A 20,839-nucleotide genomic window follows, 5' to 3' on the forward strand; every position below is an offset into this window, starting at 1 on the left:
CCTGGTGCCTGTTCACCGAGTGGGGGAGGGAGAGTAAGTCCCCCACTGTGCACGGGACAGAGCAGAGGTTAGGACTCCTGTCCCTTGGACTCTGGGGCAGATCCCAGGCTTCCTGAGGGAGGGTGTGACCCCCCCCACACGCCCCTCCCCAGACTCGCGCCACCGGGGCAGCAGGAGACACCCAGGGGCAGCCAGAGTGTCAGCAACGTGGGCCCAAAGAGCCACGACGTGACAGAGGCCCTGTCAAAAGTCAAAAGGGAAACGTATTTTTCCCCATAAACGCATGTCACAAACTCTCAGGGAACCAGAGCGTGAGGCGGGCCCCTGCTCGCCCTCCCCGCTCCCTGCTCGCGTGTTTAGCTGCGGGCCTTTGGACGGCAGACAGGTGAGAAAGGACCGGAACACTCGCCGAGGGGCTGCCCTTCCCGGAGCCCCGTCCGTGTCCGTTCGCTGCCAGAGCTTGTCGGTGCGTTTGCCAAGCCGCCCGCCCTGGAGCTGCCGGTGTGGCACCGAGGGCTGTCTCTCTTCCTCACACAAAACACCCTTCTGGGCTCGCGGCCGCCGCATTTCCTGCCCTCTCTCTCGCCAGGTGGCCCCTCGGGGCCACCCCGGTGCCCAGGCGCAGGGCAAGGTGTGGGGCCTCCCCCGGACCCAGGTGGATCTTCAGCCCCGGCTGGAAGCTGCCCGCAGGGACTCCAGGTCTCCAAGACCACCGGCCGCTTCCCAGGCGCGGCCCCCGAACCAAAGCCCACAGGACACCCCATTCCCCAAGTATACGTGACGGGGCAGAGGGCGGCCTCTGCGGTGGAGGCTGACCTGCCTCCAGAAGGCAGAGCAGCAGAATCTAAGTCAAAAACTTCCCCAGTAACTTGAACACTGGATTCTGTCGGCCAAAGCAAGAGATCTCAGTTTAGTTTTTATTGGGGGAAGGGAGGGGGCAGGACACCCTGGCTGCGTCCAGGGAGGTGCGCCCTGGGGCTCTGACCTCATGGCCACCAGCGCTCCCCGGGCTGAAGCGACTGACCCCTTCCCTGTGCCTGACGACCCCACCCTGCACCCCGAGAGTACTAAGCAAGTCTCTGCAGAAGGGAATCATGACTGGAAGGGGACAGGGGTGCCAAAGGGGCCAAACTGCATATGATGAGGTGTCCCTGAGGAATTCCTGGGAGAGGAAGGAAAGGGGGGTGCCCTGCCCCCAAGCCTGGGGATCAGGGGGTCACCTTAATGCTCATCCCTGACCTGGTGGGCCCTCCTCTCTTATCCTCAGCTTGCAGGAGGAGCCCCCCAGAGCCTGGCTGGGGACACAGCTGTCTGTCCTTCCCTCCCCCTCCTCCCGCACCATCTGCCAGCACGCACAGGCCTGCCCACACTTTGCATGCTCTCTTCTCCTCCTTCCTCCAGCCTGGCAATCAGGCGAACCCGAGGCAGCCAGCTGGCCCCAAACTGCAGGGTGTTGCCTCACCCTGGGCTCTGTGGCTCAAGAAAGCGACTTAAACCCAAGCGGGCCCAGGAGCTCCAGGGGGCGGCACGATATTCAGAAACCAAAACAACAGCCTGGCCGGGTCGCTCCGTTGGTTAGCGTGTCCTCCCCACAGGCCAAGGTTGAGGGTTCGATCCCCGGTCAGGGCACATGCAAGAATCAACCAATGATACATGCGTAAGTGGGGCGACAAATCATGTCTCTCTCTCTCTCTCTAAGACAGATAGATAAAAATTTTAAAAACTGTATGGGGTGAAATTATACATATATATCGAGCTTGCAACCCAGGCACGTGCCCTGGCTGGGAATTGAACAGGAGACCTTTCGGTGCACAGATTACACTCAACCAACGGAGCCACCCCGGCCCTGCAGGAGCTGCATTTTTAGCAAACATCCCCGGAGGAGGCTATTGCACCAGAGGTTTGATCTGAGAGGCAGCCGTCCTCCACCTTTGCTAACACAACCTTGCAAAGATACCAGCCCGCAGAGCTCTAGGCATCCGGGTGGAAGAAGCTGCCATCGGCTCGCTTGGAAAGTAAGAAGGGTGGCGCCCCCAAAACAAAATACACAAACATATGCTCTCAGTGTGGCGACACTCCAGGTGGAGTTCAGGCTGAAGAAATGAGTCAGAGGCGAACTGTGTGGGGCCCCAGGAGTACTACTCGCTACGGGAGGGGCAGGAGGGGGGGGTGTTACCTGGCAGCCACCTACAGCCTTGCTTCTAGCAGCACAGTGCCCTTGGGAGCTGAAGTCATCAGGGATTCAGAATAGGCCTGTACGGCCTCCGGATCCTTGGAGCCCTTCTTATGACTACTCCAAAATAAATAGCATCTCTCCTAGAAGACAACCAAATTGATTTACAGTAGACGTTGCAGCTGGATGGGAAAGGTTTTAAGTGGCTCTTTGATTTTTTGAGAAGCACAGGGTGGAATGCAGGATTCTCGAGTCCGACCCCATGAGTGACTGGGGTTGGCTGAGGTGTGGGGGAGTCATGTCACCCTTCATCAGAGACGGAAATACCGGTATCTTCAGGAGACACGCTTGGCCGGGCGGGCAGGCCAAGCTGGAAAGGGTTTGTCCACTGGCACATTTAGAAATCGGGGCAGGTGGACTGGCCAGGAAGCAGCGGGTGGTGCAGGTGGTGTTTTAAATCAACCAGAAACAGAGATTTTTCTGTTAAAAGACTTTTGATTTGCACGGCTGGGGTGGCTCAGCTGGTTGAGCATCAGCCCATGAACCAAGAAGTCACTGGTTCGATTCCCGGCCAGGGCGCATGCCCGGGTTGCTGGCTTGATCCCCAGTGGGGGCTGCAGGAGGCAGCCGATCAATGACTCTCATCGTCGATGTTTCTATCGCTCTCTCCCTCTCCCTTCCTCTCTCTGAAGTCAATAAAGATATATTTTTAAAATAATAAAATAAAATATGTTGAGTTCACCAGCGCACGAGACAAACAGCAACGTTAAGGCTAAGCGGAGACACACATAATGGGGTGAAGTTCACCTATGTGGCCTCCAATGAAACCTGCGGGGAGGGAGCCCCAGCTGACTCATCAATGGCAATCTCACTGGGTCTGGGGGCCAGACACAGATCTGGGGGTGAGGCAGGGAAGGGGTCCAAACCAGCATGTCTCATGGAGTCCTCACTCTCCTCCTGCCCCCCCCGATGCACGGTTAGGGGAGAGACAGAGGGGACAAGGACACGGGCTGCCTCGGCCTCCTCCCCTGGCCCAGCCCCTCACCGCTGGTCCCCTGGGAGGCCCCATGTGTGGGAGCTCTGGCTTCTGGTCCCTTCCACCTTCCCAGGGTAATTTAAGTAAGGAAACTTTAGGGAATTCCCTTCGGCTCACAGGAGAGCCCCGCTTAGCCTGGCTGTCACGGAGCAGTGGCAGAGCACAGAGGCCCCCAGCGGTCTTGTGACACCCAATGTTCGTCGGGGCTCAAACACCAGGGACCTCGACGTGGCGAGAGCTGGGACCCTCGCTCGCACCAGTGGGAACCTTTTCCCCCACGGGAGGGGGTGCTGGAAGGCAAAGGGTTAAGGGTGTGAGAGCCCAGGCCGAGCACCTGGGAGGGGTCATCGCTGCCCCAGCAAGCGAGCAAGGGCGCAGGCTGCCCTGAGAATGAGAAGAAAGACTGGGGTCCCAGGACAAGGCGGGGGCCACCAAGGTGGATCCCAAATGGCTTCTCAAGACTCCCTGCCACTGAGCAGCGTCCCCTCTCCACCAGTAGCTGTTCACCCCTCCCCACCACCCCTGGGGCGCCAAGATCGCAGGCCTGTCGCCCTGTGACAAAGTAAAGTCTGTCTTGCCCCCGGGTCTTCAGATTCATGTTCTAGCCATTTCTGTGTCCCCCAAACTGTGCACGATGCCTCGAAAAACAGCTGCTCATCAAAGGGGTGTCGTGAATGAATGAATGAATGAATGAATGAATGAAGGTCTCCTAAGCCAAAGCCCACCGGCAGCCCCTCCGAGGGAGGGTCCTCAGGCCTCCCAGAACCAGCAGAGAGGTGGCACGCAGGAGGCAGGAGATGCAAGGACCCAGCGACAGCTCCCCTGCCCCCAGCACAGACCCCGACGCTGCCCGGGGTGAGCTCCGGGCAGATGGCGTCCGTCCGCGGGGACAGCGGGAAGGGACGACTCGGGGGGGCCCATCCGAGCCCCTCCTTCCCCCAGAAGCAAGCAGTGGGCTGCCTGGCCTGGGCCTTGCTCGGGCCGCCACTTACTTGGCTGCGGATCTCGTAGACGACAGGGATGAGCAGCAGGACGGCGCCCAGGGCCAGGAGGACATACTGCGAGTAGTGCAGAACCTTGGGGATCAACACCAGCTGGGTGTAGAACGTCTGCAGGGTCTCACCCTCCATGGCCCCTCTCTGCCGAGAGAGGAAGACACAACACGTGGCCGGGCCACCTGCAGATGCCACCCCAGGCCCCTTCCTCATCCCCATCCCCAGCCGGCTGGAGGCCTCCGCTTACTCCAGGGCCACACAGGGGGACTACACTTCCCAGAATCCCCTGCAGTTGGCAGGGCCATGTGACTGCATTCTGGCCAATGGGACGTGGGCACAGTGATGTTAACTCCCGCACCTGGCGGGTGAAAGCCTCCCCCAGGGCTCTCTCCATCACTCTCCCCACCCACGGAACCGGATGGATTCAGAGGGCGTCAGAGGGTGGGCCCACGGGACGGAAGGAGCCCGGCGGCCCTGGAAGGCTGAGTGGAGCAGAGAGAGCTCTGCCTCCCACCCGCCCACATCTGAACTTCACGTTCGGAGGCCGCCTGTTCTGGCCCTGAGCTCACCCTAGTTTAAAATGAACCAGGCCAGGCCTGGCCGGGTAGCTCAGTTAGTTGGTCAGACCACGGTCCCGACACACCAAGGTTTCAGGTTCGATCCCTGGTCAAGGTACATACAAGAATCAACCAATGATTCATCAATAGGTGGAGCAACAAATTGTTTCTCTCTTTCCTTCCTTCTTTCTCTGTAAAATCAATCAATCAATGACTAAAAGGAGCTAGGCCAGAAGGAACCCTGAAAAACCAGAGAAAAGAAAGCTGACACCCTGAAAACCAATTTCCCCTGTCTCAGGAGAAGCAGTCAGGGTACATTCAGAAAATGATTACACCCTGAGGCTGGGCTTTTACAGTTTCTAGAAGCTTCTGTCTTCGGCAAGTGCCAGCAGAGTGTGAAGTTTCTCTGGCTTGTTCTAGGCCACACGGTCGGCTCCCCAAGCCCAGCCTTCCCCCTCCACTAATGGCCCCCCTCCCTCCGATGCCCACTCGGGCTCCCCACTGCAGAGGCCACACCGAAGGGAGCCCCATACAGGGACAGCGAGGCAGCCTCACCTCCTCAAACCACACCAGCGGCAACACCACAGGCTCAATGTTCCCGGTTTGTCTGGAAATAAGCGAGACAGAGCCAGTGAGAAGTTTCGTCAGGGCGTTTTCCGCCGGGTGGGTGTGGACTGGCGGTCGTGAGCTCCAGGGGCTCGAAGGACTCCGCTGGTGCTGGTGCTGGTGCCGGCCAGAGGGAGGGATCGGCATTTCCCGGCAGGGAGCAACCTAACAATCGGACGAGATCTCTTTCAATTAGGAACTCACACCTGAGTGGCAGGGGTTGCCCGTGACCTAGTCGCTCCTTTTAGAAACAGAGCCCCAATTTTATTCAGGATGGCAGCGCACCCAGCTGACAAAGGGTGTGGTTGATGCTGACACCTGCTGTCCTCCGGAGAGTCTTGGGTTTGGGGACATGCCAGGCTAGGATGCCTGGGTGACCAGCCCCTGATAACACCTTGGACCCTGAGTCTGTAAGGGGCTTCCCTGGTGACATTTCACACGGGTTGTCTCAACTCCTTGCTGGGGAATTTGGTGTCCTGTGTGACTCCCCAAGACTTCACCCCTTTCGCTGGAATAAGTCACAACAGTGGGTGGTCTTAGGGACCCAGCACAGCCACTTACCAGCTTGCTGTGTGACCTCGGGCATCTACCTACCCTCTCTGTGCCTCCTCTGTAAAATGGGGACCCTAACAGAACTCGCAGGGCTCTGGTGAGGCCTGAACCACGTGAGCAAAGTGCTTACAAAAACGCCCAGTCTAGAAAAAGCGCCCCCAGTTCTCTTCCTCATTCTCATTGCTATTGGATACTCCGAACTCTCCCACTCCGGGGTCTGCGCACAGAGGGGAGACGCGCGGCGCTGACCCTGGGGACAGGGACCACACCCGGCGCAAAGAGCCAAGTCCTGAGTCAAAGCTCTCGAGTCTCTCAGGCCCTCCGCCACTGCGCAGGGTTCTGTGCAGTGCAATGGATTCACACAGCATCTCCCTCAGAGCCGAGACCCGGAAAACACCGTGGAAATAATACACGTTGGCCTCTTTTATCTACGTTCGTGAAAACTGATGAGTTCGGTGCAAATAGCATTGCATCACGAGATAGAGATCTTGTGAGCGCACAGCCCAGAAGTCCCCCGGGCCAGTCCTGGTCACTGCTCTGCTTCAGGGCAGCTGCGTCTCCAGACCGTTCCCACGGCCAGTTCCTCCTCCGCCCTCCAGGTGGCGGTAAGCGCCGCGGTGGAGACCAGCTCCCTCTAGACCAGGGCTCCTGCGGGCAGGGACCATGGGGCTGCTGTGTGGCACCCCCTTCCTGGCAGACCGAGACACAATCCAGGAAAATCAGGGTCGCAGCCCTAGGCCCTCAAAAGACAGAATCCAGCCCCCCAGGGACAGCGTTTGTCAAGAATTTTAATTCACTCCTAACAGGTGAAAATTGAGGGAGCTCATGTAAAAATCCAGATTTTGGAAACTGATGAGAACACATGGAGCCCCTTCCCCTCATGCTGGGCAGGGGCTGGGCAGAGGCTGGGCAGAGGCTGGGCGGGGGCTGGCCCCAGGCCCTAGGCCCCAGCCCCACCCAGCCCGCCCTCTGCTCTGTCACCTGCCTGCCCAGGTGAGTTTGAGCCACAGGACGAGGTGCGGAATGCCTGGGCCTAGGAGCTCCATCCGGCCTGGGTGGCACGGTGTCCATCACAGCCCACAAATCCCTCAAGCACTAACCCCCTGAGCAGCCTCCATATGTGCTGATGAAAGCTCCTGCGAGGCCCTGGCCGGTGTGGCTCAGTAGTTAGAGCGTCGGCCTGAGCAGCAGAGTCGCCAGTTTGATTCTAGGTCAAGGGCAGCATGTACCTGGGTTGCAGGTTCGTTCCCAGTCCTGGTTGGGGCGCATCGGGGAGGCAACCAATGGATGTGTCTCTCTCACATCAATGTTTCTCTCTCTCTAAAAAAAGAAAAAAAAAAAAAACAATGGAAAAAAACATCCTCAGGTGAGGATTACAAAACACAAAGCAAGACGAGGGTCGTATTTATCCCCTGTGGCTCACCACGTGTTGCTCTTCCCAGCTGAGGCGGTTCACAGAGCTGCACAGAAGCCCACACTCCTGCCACCCAGGAACCTTTCTAGGGTGAGAGTTGTTAAAGGGAACTATTTGAAACGTGCTCCCAAGTACAGGCACTGACATCGCGGTGACGGTGACCTGCGGACTCCCGCACTCAGCTCAGTCAAAACGTCACGTCGTGACGAGAGCTGGCGAGGATGGAAGCCGGAGCCGCCCGCACGGCGGGGGGAACGCAGCCGCCGCGGGAAACAGCCCGCAGTTCCTCAGACCAGAAAACAGTTACCATCTGACTCGGCAAATCTGCTCCTAGGCGTCAACCCAAGAGAAGTGAGCGCACGTGCCCACAGAGAAACGCGTCCGTGAACAGCTGTAGCAGCACGGTTCACGACTGCCAAAACCTAGACACAGCCCAAATGTCCGTCGACTGATAAATAACACGTGCTCTGGCCGGGCGGTGGAATATTACACGGCCATGAAAATGGATGAAGCCCTGAAGCCCCGACACCTGCTACAACGTGGATGAACCTTGAGAACATGATGCTGAGTGAAAGCAGCCAGACGCAGGTGGCCACGTAGCACAGGATCCCGTTTATAGGAAATGTAAGGACAAGAGAGACTGGTGGCTGCCTGGGGCTGAGGGGTATGGGGTTCCTTTCTGGGGTTGATGGAAATGTTCCAATATTGGGGTGATGGTTGCATGACTGTGAATCTCCTACAATCACTGAACTGTAGATTTTTAAAGGGTGGGTTTTAGCCCGGCCGGGTGTGGCTCAGTGAATGAGCATCGACCTAGGATCCAGGCGATCGGGGTTCGATTCCCGGTCAGGGCACATGCCCGGGCTGCGGGCTCCATCCCCAGTGGGGGGCATGCAGGAGGCAGCCAATCAATGACTCTCATCATTGGTGTTTCTCTCTCTCTCTCTCTCTCTCTCTCTCTCTGAAATCAATAAAGATGTATTTTAAAAAAATAAAAATCAATAAAAAATAAAGGGTGGGTTTTATAGTATGTGAATTAAACCTTGATAAAGCTGTTATTCCAAATAAAAATAAATTAAAAAACCAAAATCAGTGCTTAAAAAATTCCTCCCATAAAGTGAACCATCACAGTGAAGAAACACTGTCTAGTAAGTTCCCGTTGTCAAACACTAGGTTTTGCCAGGGATTAATTTTTGCCACTCTGCTGAGCGGCAGGCACAGGGCTCGGCTGACATTCAAAGGGATTCTGCGGCAGGAATGTCAGGATGCGGGTGGGGCCTTGGTACAGAGCTATGACTCCTGTTAGGGGACCAATGGCAGGAACCAGGTGCCATATCTTGGGGGGGGGCCTCTGTCCCAGGGGAGATGGCTGGAGTCCCCAGTCCCCAATCCCTGAGCGAGCCCCACTCACTTGATGCCTTCGACGGCCTTAATGTACAGGCTCAGCTGCAGCTTCACCGAGCAGTTCATGGGGATCCCGGTGACCTGTGGTAACACACACAGTGAGGGCCTGGCCTGCCTGGAGTCTGGGGACCCCCTGCAAAGGCCCCTCTCCCTGGTCCTGCTGGAGACGGGGGCAAGTCCCAGCTCCAAGGCCCATGTTCTGGGGTCTCCTCAACTCACTCTGAACCCTAAAAGGTAAACACGTGCTTCCCAAACACCTCCGGGGGCCCCTCCAGAGAGCAGGCCTCTCCCTGGATGGAAAAACCCTCATGCCTCTAGTCCGCCCTCTCACAGTGTGGCTTCCCCAAGCAGAGTGACATTTTCCGTCACCGCCCGCCCTCCACCCTCTGAATTCCATAAAAAAGATTTGCTGTCTCAACTCGTGGCTGGAGGAATTAAGGGCGACCTGTGTGACCGCTGGGACCCTGTGCCCGGTCCTCCTAGACGTCACCCATGGGCCTTTCCCTCTGTGACCCGACTGTGTGTCCTTCCACTGGACTTGGGCACTTCCTCCCCTCCCTGGCATGTTCCTCCAGCTGCCGCCGGTCACATCGCAGCGGGTCAAGCGCCCCCCTGCTCCCAGCACCTCAGGGAACAGAAATGAGGCCCCAGGAGCCCACCGCCGTCACCCAACCTCCCCAGGACTCGGGAGCAGAAAGGTGGCGACCACGGAAGCAGTTCCCAGGGGAGTCCTCCTCTGGGGCTAATGCCCAATAAGCAACAGACTGCCCTCAGGACCTTCCTCCCACGGAGCCCAGAAAAACTCAGCAAAGAAAGGCCACTTCCTCTCCCTGCCTCCGCGCGGACCTGCGCCGAGAGGGGAGGCCGGCCAGCCCGAGGCTGCTGCGAAACAGCTGGGAGCCTCTCTCTGGCCTCTGGGACTGGACTAACTGCCTGTTTCCCAGCGTGGGATGGGGGGACCCGCACCCTCAAGTGAGAGTCCCCGGTGAGAATGGACGAGACCTCGCTCTTCCTGGAATTCCCCGGAAGTCAATTTATTTGCAAGATGTTTTCGTTGGTACCTAAACATCTTTATGGTACGTCAGTAGCCAGAGGGCTGGCTGTGGGTAATCTGCAGGCTGATAATCCCTAATTAATATACTGTCTTATGGTCCTTTTACAGTCGTGATTCCTTTCCACAGAGATAATCAAGTTCCTGAACTATGGAGTCCGGGCAAAGTAGAGATCTCTGATGGTTTAATATTCTAGAAGTTATCAAAGCCGGGCTTCCCATCCTCCTCCCCACCCCCAATAGCTTGGTGCCTGGGGATGGGGCCAACCATGCCCCAACCGGAAATCCTCCCCCCACAGGCTGACGGGCAGCACTCACCGGGTGGATGTCCAGGAACAGAGAATGCTCTTTCTCACTAGGGTGCAGGCCGAGCACCGCCTCTGCCAGGACCGGGTCGCCATTGTAGAAGTGAGGGTGGGAGAGGAACAGGGGTGCATCTGGAAGGCAGAGGGCAGAGAGGGGTGTCAGACAAGCAGAGGGTGTTGCCATATCTGGAGGCTTCATGCCAATCCCGGAGCCAGAAGCGGGGATGCACGGACACGGAAACGCAGCCGCCATCTGCCAAGCACCCCGTGATGATGACAAGATGCAAACGACAATAACTAGACAGAGGGTTCCTTCATTCAGTCTGAGACGTGCCAGGGAGGCCCTGGGCGTGGGAACCCAGCAGGGGGCAAGCTCTGGGCCAGGCGAATGGTGACACAGGAGCTGCTGATTCTGGAGTGGGTACAACCTGGGGAAGGAAGAGATGGCTGCGGACGCCAGGCTGAGGTCGGGGGTGGCATTCCAGGAGAAAGGGGGTTCAAAAGCAAATGCAGGAGGTGGGACATGCATATGAAGCAGACGCCGTGGAGGGGAACTGTGGGTACAAAGGTAAGTCCAGGCCAGATTTGAACTTGGATGGGGGTAGGAGCCTCTCGATCGCCAAGCCAAGCAGCCTCGACTGTCTTCTGCAGGCAATGCAGCCACAATCAGACGGGCTGAGGTGTGCACACCTGCGCTCAGGTCTCCCCAACGTCCAGGGGAGGGAAGGAGACACACCTGCTTCGCTCTCGCCCAGCAGCCGGTCCGCAGGATGGACGCCAGCCTGTGAAAGGCACTGACTCGGGCCTCCGAGTGGGAAATTCACACCCAGAAACGCGAGGTCAAACCTCTCCACCAACTGACCGAGCGAGACCAACACCAGCACACCCTCGTGAGCTCAGGACAATGCACAACAGGCCTGATGGGCAGTGAGTGGCGAGGAAAAGAATGAGCGAGCCTCTCAAGGCCTTCCGAGGACCCAGAGCAGGCAGGTCATGGACAAGGGCTGGCAGGTTCCATTCCCCGTCCTGGTCGGGGCACACGGGGGAGGCAACCGATCCCTGTCTCTCTCACATCAATGTTTCTCTCTCTCCCTCCCTCCCTCCCGCTCTCTCTAAAAGTCAATGGAAAAAATATCCTCAGGTAAGGATTAAAAAAGAGGGGGAAAAATTTAAGGCCACCGCCTTGAACCTTTGACATCATCTCAAGCACCCCAAGGGACAAGGTCCCACAATTTGGACAACCCCGCTTCCCATCATCCCATCTCCCGTGTGAAAGGAGACCATTAGAGCAAAGGCGAGGACCCCATTTTCACAGCTGGCAAAACTCCAGGGCCCTCGGTGAGGGAGGCGGTCACCAAGAGAGGCCCTTGAAGGTGCTGGATCTCAACCAGGCCTTGGCCGTGTCTCCAAGGCCACGGGGAGAAGGAATTGGACAGGGACTATTTGCCACCACCTGTCCAGACGATGGACAATAAGTCCATCTGGCTTTTTAAAAATATATATATTTGTATTGACTTTATTTATTTTATTTTTTAAAATATATGTTTATTGACTTCAGGGAGAGAAAGAGAGAGAGACAGAAACATCAATGATGAGAGAGTCATTGATCGGCTGCACCTGCAACCCCGGGCATGTGCTCTGACTGGGAATCGAACCCTGATCGCCTGGATCCTAGGTCGATGCTCAACCGCTGAGCCACGCCCGGCCGGGCTATATTTGTGTTGATTTTAGAGAGAGGAAAGGAGAGAGAGAAAATGGATCGGCTGCCTCTTGCACGCCCCCTACTGGGGATTGAGCCCACAACCTGGGCATGTGCCCTGACCAGGAATCAAACAGGTGACCTCCTGGTGCATGGGACGATGCTCAACCCGAGTCACACCGGACAGGGCCCACCTGGATTGTTAACAGCACTCAAGCATATGTTTCTATTTTATTTTCAAACAGTCTGAGACAAACCTGACCAGGTTACACGTGCTAATTAATTTATTGTTTTATGGCACATTGAACCATATCTAATTGCCTGGAATCATTGCAGACTACAATTAAGAGACTCTACTGGGCGAGTCCCAGGCCCTTCCGTACACGGCGCTGTTTGAGGACAGAGTTCTCTGGGTCCAGATTTTCAAGACTTGGAAAGGGAGATAGGTGGGTATTTCTTATCTTCAGATAAAATGCCACAGAAATGCAGAAATAAGTGCACCAAGACACACGCAAGAATGTCCCCAGCAGAGCTAAGATCATGTTTAAAAAAAAAAAATCCCAGATGCCTGTGACCAGTAAAGGAGGTGAGGAAATTGAGGCATGCTCCCAGGATGGAATACTATACAGCTATGAAGAAGACGCCAACAATACCCACAGCAACAGGGACTGACCCCACCAATTTGACAATGGGCAGAAGAGGCCAGAAAAAGATAAAAGCGGTTATACACTTTCTGATTCCATTCACACAAAGTCCAAAGGCAGGCAAGGGTGTGGCCAGCGACCGGGAGGGGACCTGGGGAGCAGTCCGGGCTGCTCCTGTTCTGTTGATCAAGATGCTGGTTACAGGGCCATGTTCACTTTGTGGAATTTCAAACTGCACCTGCCATTGGAGCACCTTTCTGTCTACGTGTTTATTTCAACAAAATAGAAAAAAACTTTACATAAATATCTTTACGTTCCCTCTCCCTTCTGAGGCCCTTTGGGGAGAGGTGCTGAGATGTGGTCGTGCAGGACTGAAGGACAATATATGGGGGAAGCATGAGAAGAAATGACCTCGAGAGGCCGGAGGGGCCAGGTCCTGCCGAGCACAGAGCGCCAAGGCCTGTGTTACGGGTGCCCGGGGAGACGGTAACATCTGAAGCGAGGGCTTGAGCGGCCGCCGTGACTGTGAAAGGTCCCTCGGGCTGCTCTCCGGAACGGTGTCCAGTCAGCTTTCTACGATGCTGAAATGTCTCTCTGAGCCACGCACCCTGTACAAGGCACGTGTGGGTGGTGACCGTGTGACATGTGGCCAGTGCGACCAAGAACTGCCTGTTTCGTTTTATTTCATTCAAGCCCATTCCAATGGAAATAGCCACACAAGGTCAGTGACGACCAAGCTGGACAGTCGGGGATGGACTGTGCCAGGGCAGCAACAATGCAACGGGGGCCAAGCGAAGAGGCCCGGCCCAGTGGCCAGAGACGCTGTGGCCTGGACTGCGAAGGGGCGGGGGTGCAGTGGGGAGGAAGGGCTGGGGGTTAATCCGGAGGCAGAGCCCACCAGGCTTGCTGACCAACCAGAGGAGGGTGAGGAGAGGGGAATGGAGCTGATGTCCAAGCGTCCAAATCAAGCAACTGAGGCCAGAGAACACTGTGCCTGCCCGACGGTCACACCCAACCCCACAACTGCAGGTGGCCAAGTGAGATTTTCCAAAACAATCGAACCAGCCTCCTTTCCTCCTGAGATGGAGGGCAGGTCCCCCACCGCGAGCCTCATTCTCACGCTGAACATCTCGGTGTGGGGGGCAGAATTAACATGGGGGGACGCAGCTCAGGGGAACTGGGAACATGGCCCAGGTTATCTGGGTGGACACAGCATGGTCCACAGGCTACTCGGGCGATACGAGTCAGAGATGTGGCTGCAGGATGGGCTCACGGAGCCGTGATGTCAGACTCCCAAACCACAGGACTGTGTACAACTGTGGTTTTCACTCCAGGCCTCCGAGTTTGTGGCAAAGTATTATGACAGCAACTAATAAACATGGCTTTTTCCCCCCCAAATTATCTCTACCACCCTCGTTATCTCTGGCCTATTGGGCTTACGGAGAGTGCATAGGGCAGAATGAGGCACACGGCAGATAAGCCGTCACCAGTCTGGCTCCCGGGCCCTCGGGTCACCGGGGTTGGGTGACACGTACTGAACCTGCAGGAGCTGACGTTCTGGATGCCGGACTGCAGGCAGGGGCAGAAGCCCTCGTTGGGCGGGTAGACGGACCCGTTGGCAAATAAGGTTTCGGGGGCCTTGAACCGGAAAGTAGGGATGCCTTCGAACACCCCCGCCTCCTTGTAGATGAGCTTCATGGACCTGTGGGGGACACACAAGGAGGAGGGTGACACCTGGAGCTTGGTGGCTGCCACCAGGTCCTGATCCACACTGAGCCACTTCCCTCGACCTGCTCTGCCACCCTCGGGTCCCAGCAGCCATCACGGAGCTTTGAAACAAGAACAGAATAGACAGCCCTGGCCGGCGCAGCTCAGTGGTTAGAGCGTCGGCCTGTGCATGGAAGGGTCACGGGTTCGATTCCCAGTCAAGGGCTGTACCTGGGTTGCAGGTTCGACTCCTGGCCCCAGTCAGGGCCTGTGCGGGAGGCAAGCAGTCAATGTTTCTTTCTCACATTGATGTTTCTCTCTCTCTCTCCCTCCCTTCCACTCCCTCTAAAAATCAAAGGAAAAAATATCCTTGGGTGGGGGTTAACACACAAAAAAAAATTTCACTTATTATTTCTTGCTACTTTTAAAAAAAAAAAAAAATTTTTTTAGAGAGAAGGGAAGGGAGAGGTATAGAAAGATAGAAACATCAATCGGCTGCCTCCTGCACACCCCTCACTGGGAATCGAGCCCAAAACCTCGGCAGGTGCCCTGATCAGAATTTGAACTGTGACCTCTTGGGTCCTGGGTCAATGCTCAACCACTGAGCCGCACTGGCTGGGCTCTTGCTACTTCTTTAAATGTGGCCAGTAGTAAATTTAAAATTGTGAAATGGTACTTTCGTTATTACATTATTATTGGATAGCACGGGTCCAGCTGGTGGTATTACACTGATGCTAAATTTTGTCATTAAGACAGCAATGTGGTTACGAAAGAAAACATCCTTGTGTTTACAAAATACCCGCTGATGTGTGTAGGCATCCAGCTTACTCTCAAATGGCCCAGGGAAAACCTACCCTGAGAGAGACAGGGCCGGTGAAATTGGGGGAAGGCGGTACTGGGGGCTAGTAACACTTTTCTTGCAATTTTTCTCTAGGTTGGAATTTCTACTTGTAAAAAGTGGATACACGCAGAGCAAAATCCCTTCTCGCTCTGACACTCGCTGTGGGCACGCTGGGCTGGGTGCCCCTGCCAGGATATAGCTCCTGAGGATTAGGGACCTGGCCCAGCTCGTCACTGCCACATCCCCAGCATCTCCCACCATGGGCTCCGGAAAGGTGTGCTGGGGAGGCGGAGGAGTTCAAGTTCATACTGGAGAAGTCCCAGGCGAAGGAGAACAGACAGGACCCACTGCCTGTGCTCGCCCTCCGCCGGGGCCGCCGGAATTGCTCAGCCCTGAGCCCACCTCCGTGGCTGCAACTCCAAAGACGGGCCAAGACAGAAGCACCCAAAGGTCTCAACGCCCAGGAGGCCCAGGAGGCCCGGAGGTTGGGAGGCCAGGAGGCCGGGAGGCCCGGAGGCCAGGAGGCCCGGAGGTTGGGAGGCCAGGAGGCCCGGAGGCCAGGAGGCCCGGAGGTTGGGAGGCCAGGAGGCCCAGAGGCCGGGAGGCCCGGAGGCCAGGAGGCCCGGAGGCCGGGAGGCCAGGAGGCCCGGAGGCCGGGAGGCCAGGAGGTCCAGGAGGCCACTCACCGGCAGGCATCGGGGCTGTAGAATTCCAGCGAGGATTCGGGAGTCATGAACGGCGCCCACATCTGCCCGGACGTCCCGTTGATCATGTTGCACTGGTCTGAGTGCCAGAAGTTGACCTGCAGGGAAGCATTCAGACACAGCACAGAGGGAGTAAGTGGAAACGGGAAGATGAAGCCCAATACGGTACACAGACAGGAAGCGCACTCCCGGGCTGGGAGCCGTGGTTTCCTCTGCGGTTCGGTGGCCGGAGCCCAGTGTGTGAGGGGAGATAAAACACTTCGTGCCTGTCTCTAGTGTTCCTTTTTTAAAATGTGTCTTCCTCTGTTTCTAATGTAATTTTATTTTATTTTACCCAATATTATCTTTTGATGCTATGGATGGTGATATCATCAGTGCAATGTTTCTGAAATGTCTTTGTCAATTAGGATCCCAGGGGAAAGAATAAAATCTGACCATTTGCACCCTGGCTGGTGCTGCTCAGTGGTAAGAACATCAGCCTGCAGACGAAGGGTCCCGGGTTCGATTCCCAGTCAAGGGCATAAACCTCGGTTGCAGGCTTGATCCCCAGCCCAGGTCAGGGTGAATGCAGGAGGCAACCAATCTCTCTCTCTCTCTCTGCCCCCCCTTCCACTCTCTCTGAAAAGCAATGGAGAAAATATCCTCAGGTGAAGACTAAAAAAAATTATATATATATAACCGTTTCGACAGCATGGATGGACCTAGAGGGTACTGTGCTAAATGAAACAAATTAGTCAGAGAAAGACAAACACCATGATTTCACTTATACGTGGAATCTAGAGAACAAAACAGACACAGATTCATAGGCACAGAGAACAGACTGACGGCTGCCAGATGGGAGGGAGGGAGAGTTTGGGGGCTGGGTGAGAAAGGGGAAGGGACTGAGGAGTACAGATTGGTAGTTACACAACAGTCGGGCGTGTGAAGTGCAGCACAGGGGATACAGTCGGTAACAGCGTAGTAACTATGTCTTTTGCCTGGTGGGTACTGGAAATATTGGAGCGGACACTTTGTAAAGTATATGATTATCTAACCACTATGCTATACACCTGAAACCAACATAAAATAATATCGAACGTCAACTGTAATTGAAAAAAATAAAAGAACCACGGGATAACCGCTCAGTTCCTAGTATACACTGGGTGCTAAATATGTCTGATTTCTCCGCCACACCCATCCAGAACCACGAGCTCTGAGCCTTAACCACAGGTGACACCCCAGCTCCGAATGTCCCCCTCGCAGATGTGACTGCCCCCGAGTGTTAAGAGGAGGAAGGGCTGCGGGGAGGTGGCCCAGGCGGCCCACACCATTCCCTCTGGCTCTCACCTTGCTGAGCCCGTTCCACTTGTCCACAAGGTGGATCCGGCTAAAGTCTTTGATCCCCGTGAATACGGTGAAGAGACCGGAATTAGAATTGTTGAGCTGCGGACACAGCAGAGAACAGAATCTTTAAGCCTCAGGATGGAAGGGAAAGGGACCCCGGGGCCAGCCCTCGAGCCTGCGGGCTTTGTTACAGGCTGTTCCCGCATCCCCACGCCTGGGGATCAAGAGAAGGAGGACTTGAGGACTCTCTAGGAGGGACGCCCTCCTGATGACAGTGTCCCTCTGGGAAGTGTCCATTCCCCTTCCCGGCTCAAGGAGAGTCTGGTTCTCCTGTCAGGTGAGTAATAGGGTCTCCCCACCCCCCAAACACACACTTAAAACAAAGCAACGCCATGTCACCCCTTCAATCAGTAAAGAGAACCAGAGGTGGCATGTCATTCCTGGGGGCAGCTTTACGCCCGGCACGTGCACATTTCACCCACATTTCACCATGGAAGTGTCACATGGCAGCCTCCCTTGGCTAGGTCCCTGAGTGACCACACAGAGCAGAGGCCCCCTGGGGCACCCATGCCCGATACAAGCAAGAAACAAACCTTCACTCTTGAGCCACTGAGATTCTGGGGCTCTCATTACGCAGCATAACTTGCCTGTCCTGACAGATACACTTTCTATACACCGAGCCCCAGGCCTCGGCACAATGAACCAGGGACAAAATCACCATTTCTCCCTCCCACTCCCCCCAACAAGATATCAGCAGAGCCCAAAGAGGAGGCTGAAGCTGGAGCAACCCTGGGGGCTCATTAAAAACTGTTGTTCTGGGAGCCAAGGTCAGGGTCAGAGGTCAGGAATCGGATTCTACAACAGGTCATGGCTCAGGAGATCTATCACTGACCCCACCAGGTTACCAGGGGTCAAGAATAAGAAAAATTGGGCAGCTCGGATCCATGCGACGGTTGGCACATACGACCTGCCTGATGGGCACCTGTTCCCATGTCTTCCGGCAACAGATGTCGATTGTCTAAGTTCAGCCCCGATCACATCATTTGAGCCTGAATCAAACCGTACCTGAATCCACCATCAGAGTTCTCAGGTACATGAGACAAAAATCCTCTATTTTACTGAAGCCACGATGAGCTAGGCTTTCTGCCATGTACAACCCCCAGCCCCCAGGGCTCCCCAGCCAGCTCCCACAGCAAGCCGGGAACTGGTTTCCAGGATGAGTCACGGAGGACAAGACATAGGCCCTGAACTTACCTCAGCAAACAGCCCGAACTTGCCCTTGATGGGGAACGTGCCCGGGAAGTACTTGTTGATGATGCTTATGAGGGGGTCGTCGTAGCCCCACATGATCTCACCCACGGTGCGGTTCATGAAGGCGCGCTGGCGGAAGGTCATGAATGCCAAGGTCATGAGCAGTTTCAGGCCCATGGGCTTCTGCTCCACCATCACAGCACTACTCTGCAGAGCAAGGGGACAGCCTGGGTCAGGGGCTAGGCACAGCTGCTCCATCCCCCTGGACTCGAAGCCAGGCCTCAAGGCAAAGAGCCCACCCAGGGAAATGTCTGGGCAGAGGGAGGGACCCTGCAGCGGACGTGAGGGGGTCCCTGACCCTCTGGGAACAGGGCCAGGTATGCTCTTGGATTCATGCTAAGTCCGCCCCCAGCCCGAGACAGCTCAGGCCTGGCCAATCAGAAACCGGCCACCTTCCAGCAGTGATTGGTGTGGCCCGTCAGAGCCCACGGGATCTGCTGAGGCTGTGGGGTAGAGAGGGACGGTCCCCCTGCTGGCCTTGAACCTGGGATGTGCAAGGCTGTAGCCACCCAAACGGGCCTATCTCCCAGAGCATAAAACCAACACATCTAACGCAGAGGGTTAGCAGGGAGCCCTTAACACGACGGCCCGAGGCTGCCCTAGCGAGGTTGGCCTTGGCTGGCATCCGGGAACTTGGATTTCAGGGGGGGGGCTCCCTGATAAGAGGGGCTTCCTGCGACTGGACTGTTTGCACAAACCATGTGGTTTCTGCTGACACCTGCCATCGTCCGGGGGGTCTGGGATCTGGGTACCTGCCAGGCAGAGGGTGCCTAGGTGACCAGCCCGGATAAATACCCTGGGAGCTGAGTCTATAATGGGCTGGGCAGGGGGCAGGGACGAGGGAGGGGTGTGGGAAGGGCAAGCTGGGAAGAGGGTGGGGCAGGTGGGGCGGGGTGAGGGGGCCCTCGGGCAGCCTCACCAGGACCAGGATGTTGGGCATGACAATGTAGTCGCTCTCGGAGCCGCTGGACTTGTCTGGCTGGAACTCGAACCTGCGGAACTCGAGGAAGGACACCGTGTCGTTGCTGTTGAAGGTGATGTTGTTCTTGTGCCGGTACTCCCTGCGGAGAGAAGGCTGGTGGTCAGTGGGCCTGCCGGGAAGTGGGGCGACTCCAGGCTTCCTGGGGGGCCCTTGATGTCTGCGCACGCCACAGCCGAGCCTGGCCACCCCCAGGTCCCTCCTCCCGCCGTCTGCCCACCGCAGGACACGGCGACAAAGCTTCCGTAAGGCTCATCGGTTACCCCAGAGCGCACCCCAAAGCCCAACGCATTCCCTCCGCCTGGCCAACCTGCCTCCATCAGGGCTCTGCTCACACGTCGCCTTCTCAGAGAGCCCACCCCGGTCATCTCAGACCTAAAGTACAGACCCCTCTCCACCCCCAGGTGCCCCTTCCCCCTGACACTAAGGTAGGATTTTACTTTTCTTCATCCCACCTCCCCCACTCGACTGCAGGCGCCCAGGGCCTTAGGGTGCATCTCTGGGTCCCCTGTGCCGAGGACAGTCACAGACACTCACTAGGTGCTCAACGGACGTTTGTTGAATGAGTGTCTGTCTTAGTCCCTGCTGTTACCCTCATGCCTGGGACTGTGGTTGGCACGTAGTAGGTGTTCAATAAATGTGCTGGATGACTGAATGGCGAGGGGAGAGCTGTGAGACCCTCCAAGGGCCCCGGTTGGGGGAGCAGGTCCCTGCTTGCAGTGTGTGTGTGTGCTCTCCCTCGCCCACGTCGCAGCTGCCTCGCTGCTCCACACAGGACTTCTCAGCGCCCTCACTTCCCCCTCTGCGCCTGGCCTGCGAATAATCTCTGGGGCCCAGCCCTGGCCGGTGTGGCTCAGTGGTTAGAGAGTCAGCCCACACACGGAAGGGTCACGGGTTCGATTCCCAGTCACGGGCATGTACCTGGGTGGCAGGCACGATTCTCGGCCCTGGTCGGGATGCGTGCGGGAGGCCACCCATCGACGTGTCTCTCTCACATCCATGTTTCTCTCTCCCCTCCCCCCTCCCTCCTTCCCTCCCTTCCTCCCTCTCTTTCTAAAAATCAATGGAGAAAATATCCTCAAGTGAAGATTAACAACAATCTCTGGGACTCAGGACAGCAGCCCCCACACCTGGTCTGCTCTGAGCGCCCCGCCCAGCCAGGGCCGCCCGTGTCCTTACCTGTACACGTAGGGCCCGCGCTCCCGCACCCGCGGCTTCCTGCCCTGGAGGATTTCGTTGGGGTTGACGACGTCGAAGAAGTAGACAGACAGGTAGAAGGGGACGGGGATCTCCTTCCACATGCTGAAGGACAGGCTGGTGGGGTCAATGCGCACATTCTGGGGACAAGACAACAGGCGGGTGAGGGGGCGACCCGGGCCCTACGCCCGCCAGCCCGCCTCGCAGCTCCGGGACGGCTGCCGGGGCCGGCCTGCTCCCCGGGCCCGCAGCGCGCCGGGGAAGGGCGTTCACGTGATGCAGGTAACAGGGAAGCTAATCGTGCAGGTGTTGCCTGTGTTTTGGTAACAACGGCCTGATCG

The 20,839-nt window shown here is 56.7% G+C and overlaps 1 protein-coding gene across 2 annotated transcripts in view; it reads right to left on the reverse strand.

Moving 5' to 3' along the window:
- The window catches only part of SCARB1 (scavenger receptor class B member 1), a 41,134-nt gene that overhangs the window by 1,162 nt on the left and 19,133 nt on the right, over window positions 1-20,839 (reverse strand). The window contains exons 2-12 of one of the 2 annotated variants that reach the window (XM_081122799.1): window positions 20,481-20,638; window positions 19,242-19,383; window positions 18,266-18,469; window positions 17,015-17,110; window positions 15,671-15,786; window positions 13,972-14,138; window positions 10,107-10,225; window positions 8,745-8,818; window positions 5,317-5,368; window positions 4,202-4,348; window positions 2,177-2,316 (exon numbers count right to left, since the gene is read on the reverse strand). In XM_081122799.1, the coding sequence (XP_080978925.1) occupies window positions 2,188-2,316; window positions 4,202-4,348; window positions 5,317-5,368; window positions 8,745-8,818; window positions 10,107-10,225; window positions 13,972-14,138; window positions 15,671-15,786; window positions 17,015-17,110; window positions 18,266-18,469; window positions 19,242-19,383; window positions 20,481-20,638 (1,404 nt within the window). In that variant the 3' untranslated portion in view covers window positions 2,177-2,187. The remainder of the gene's footprint in view (window positions 1-2,176; window positions 2,317-4,201; window positions 4,349-5,316; window positions 5,369-8,744; window positions 8,819-10,106; window positions 10,226-13,971; window positions 14,139-15,670; window positions 15,787-17,014; window positions 17,111-18,265; window positions 18,470-19,241; window positions 19,384-20,480; window positions 20,639-20,839) is intronic. The other variant, XM_081122798.1, reaches the window with a different exon arrangement.

Source organism: Miniopterus schreibersii (assembly GCF_964146895.1).
Source record: "Miniopterus schreibersii genome assembly, chromosome: 20".
Lineage (NCBI taxonomy): Eukaryota > Metazoa > Chordata > Mammalia > Chiroptera > Miniopteridae > Miniopterus > Miniopterus schreibersii.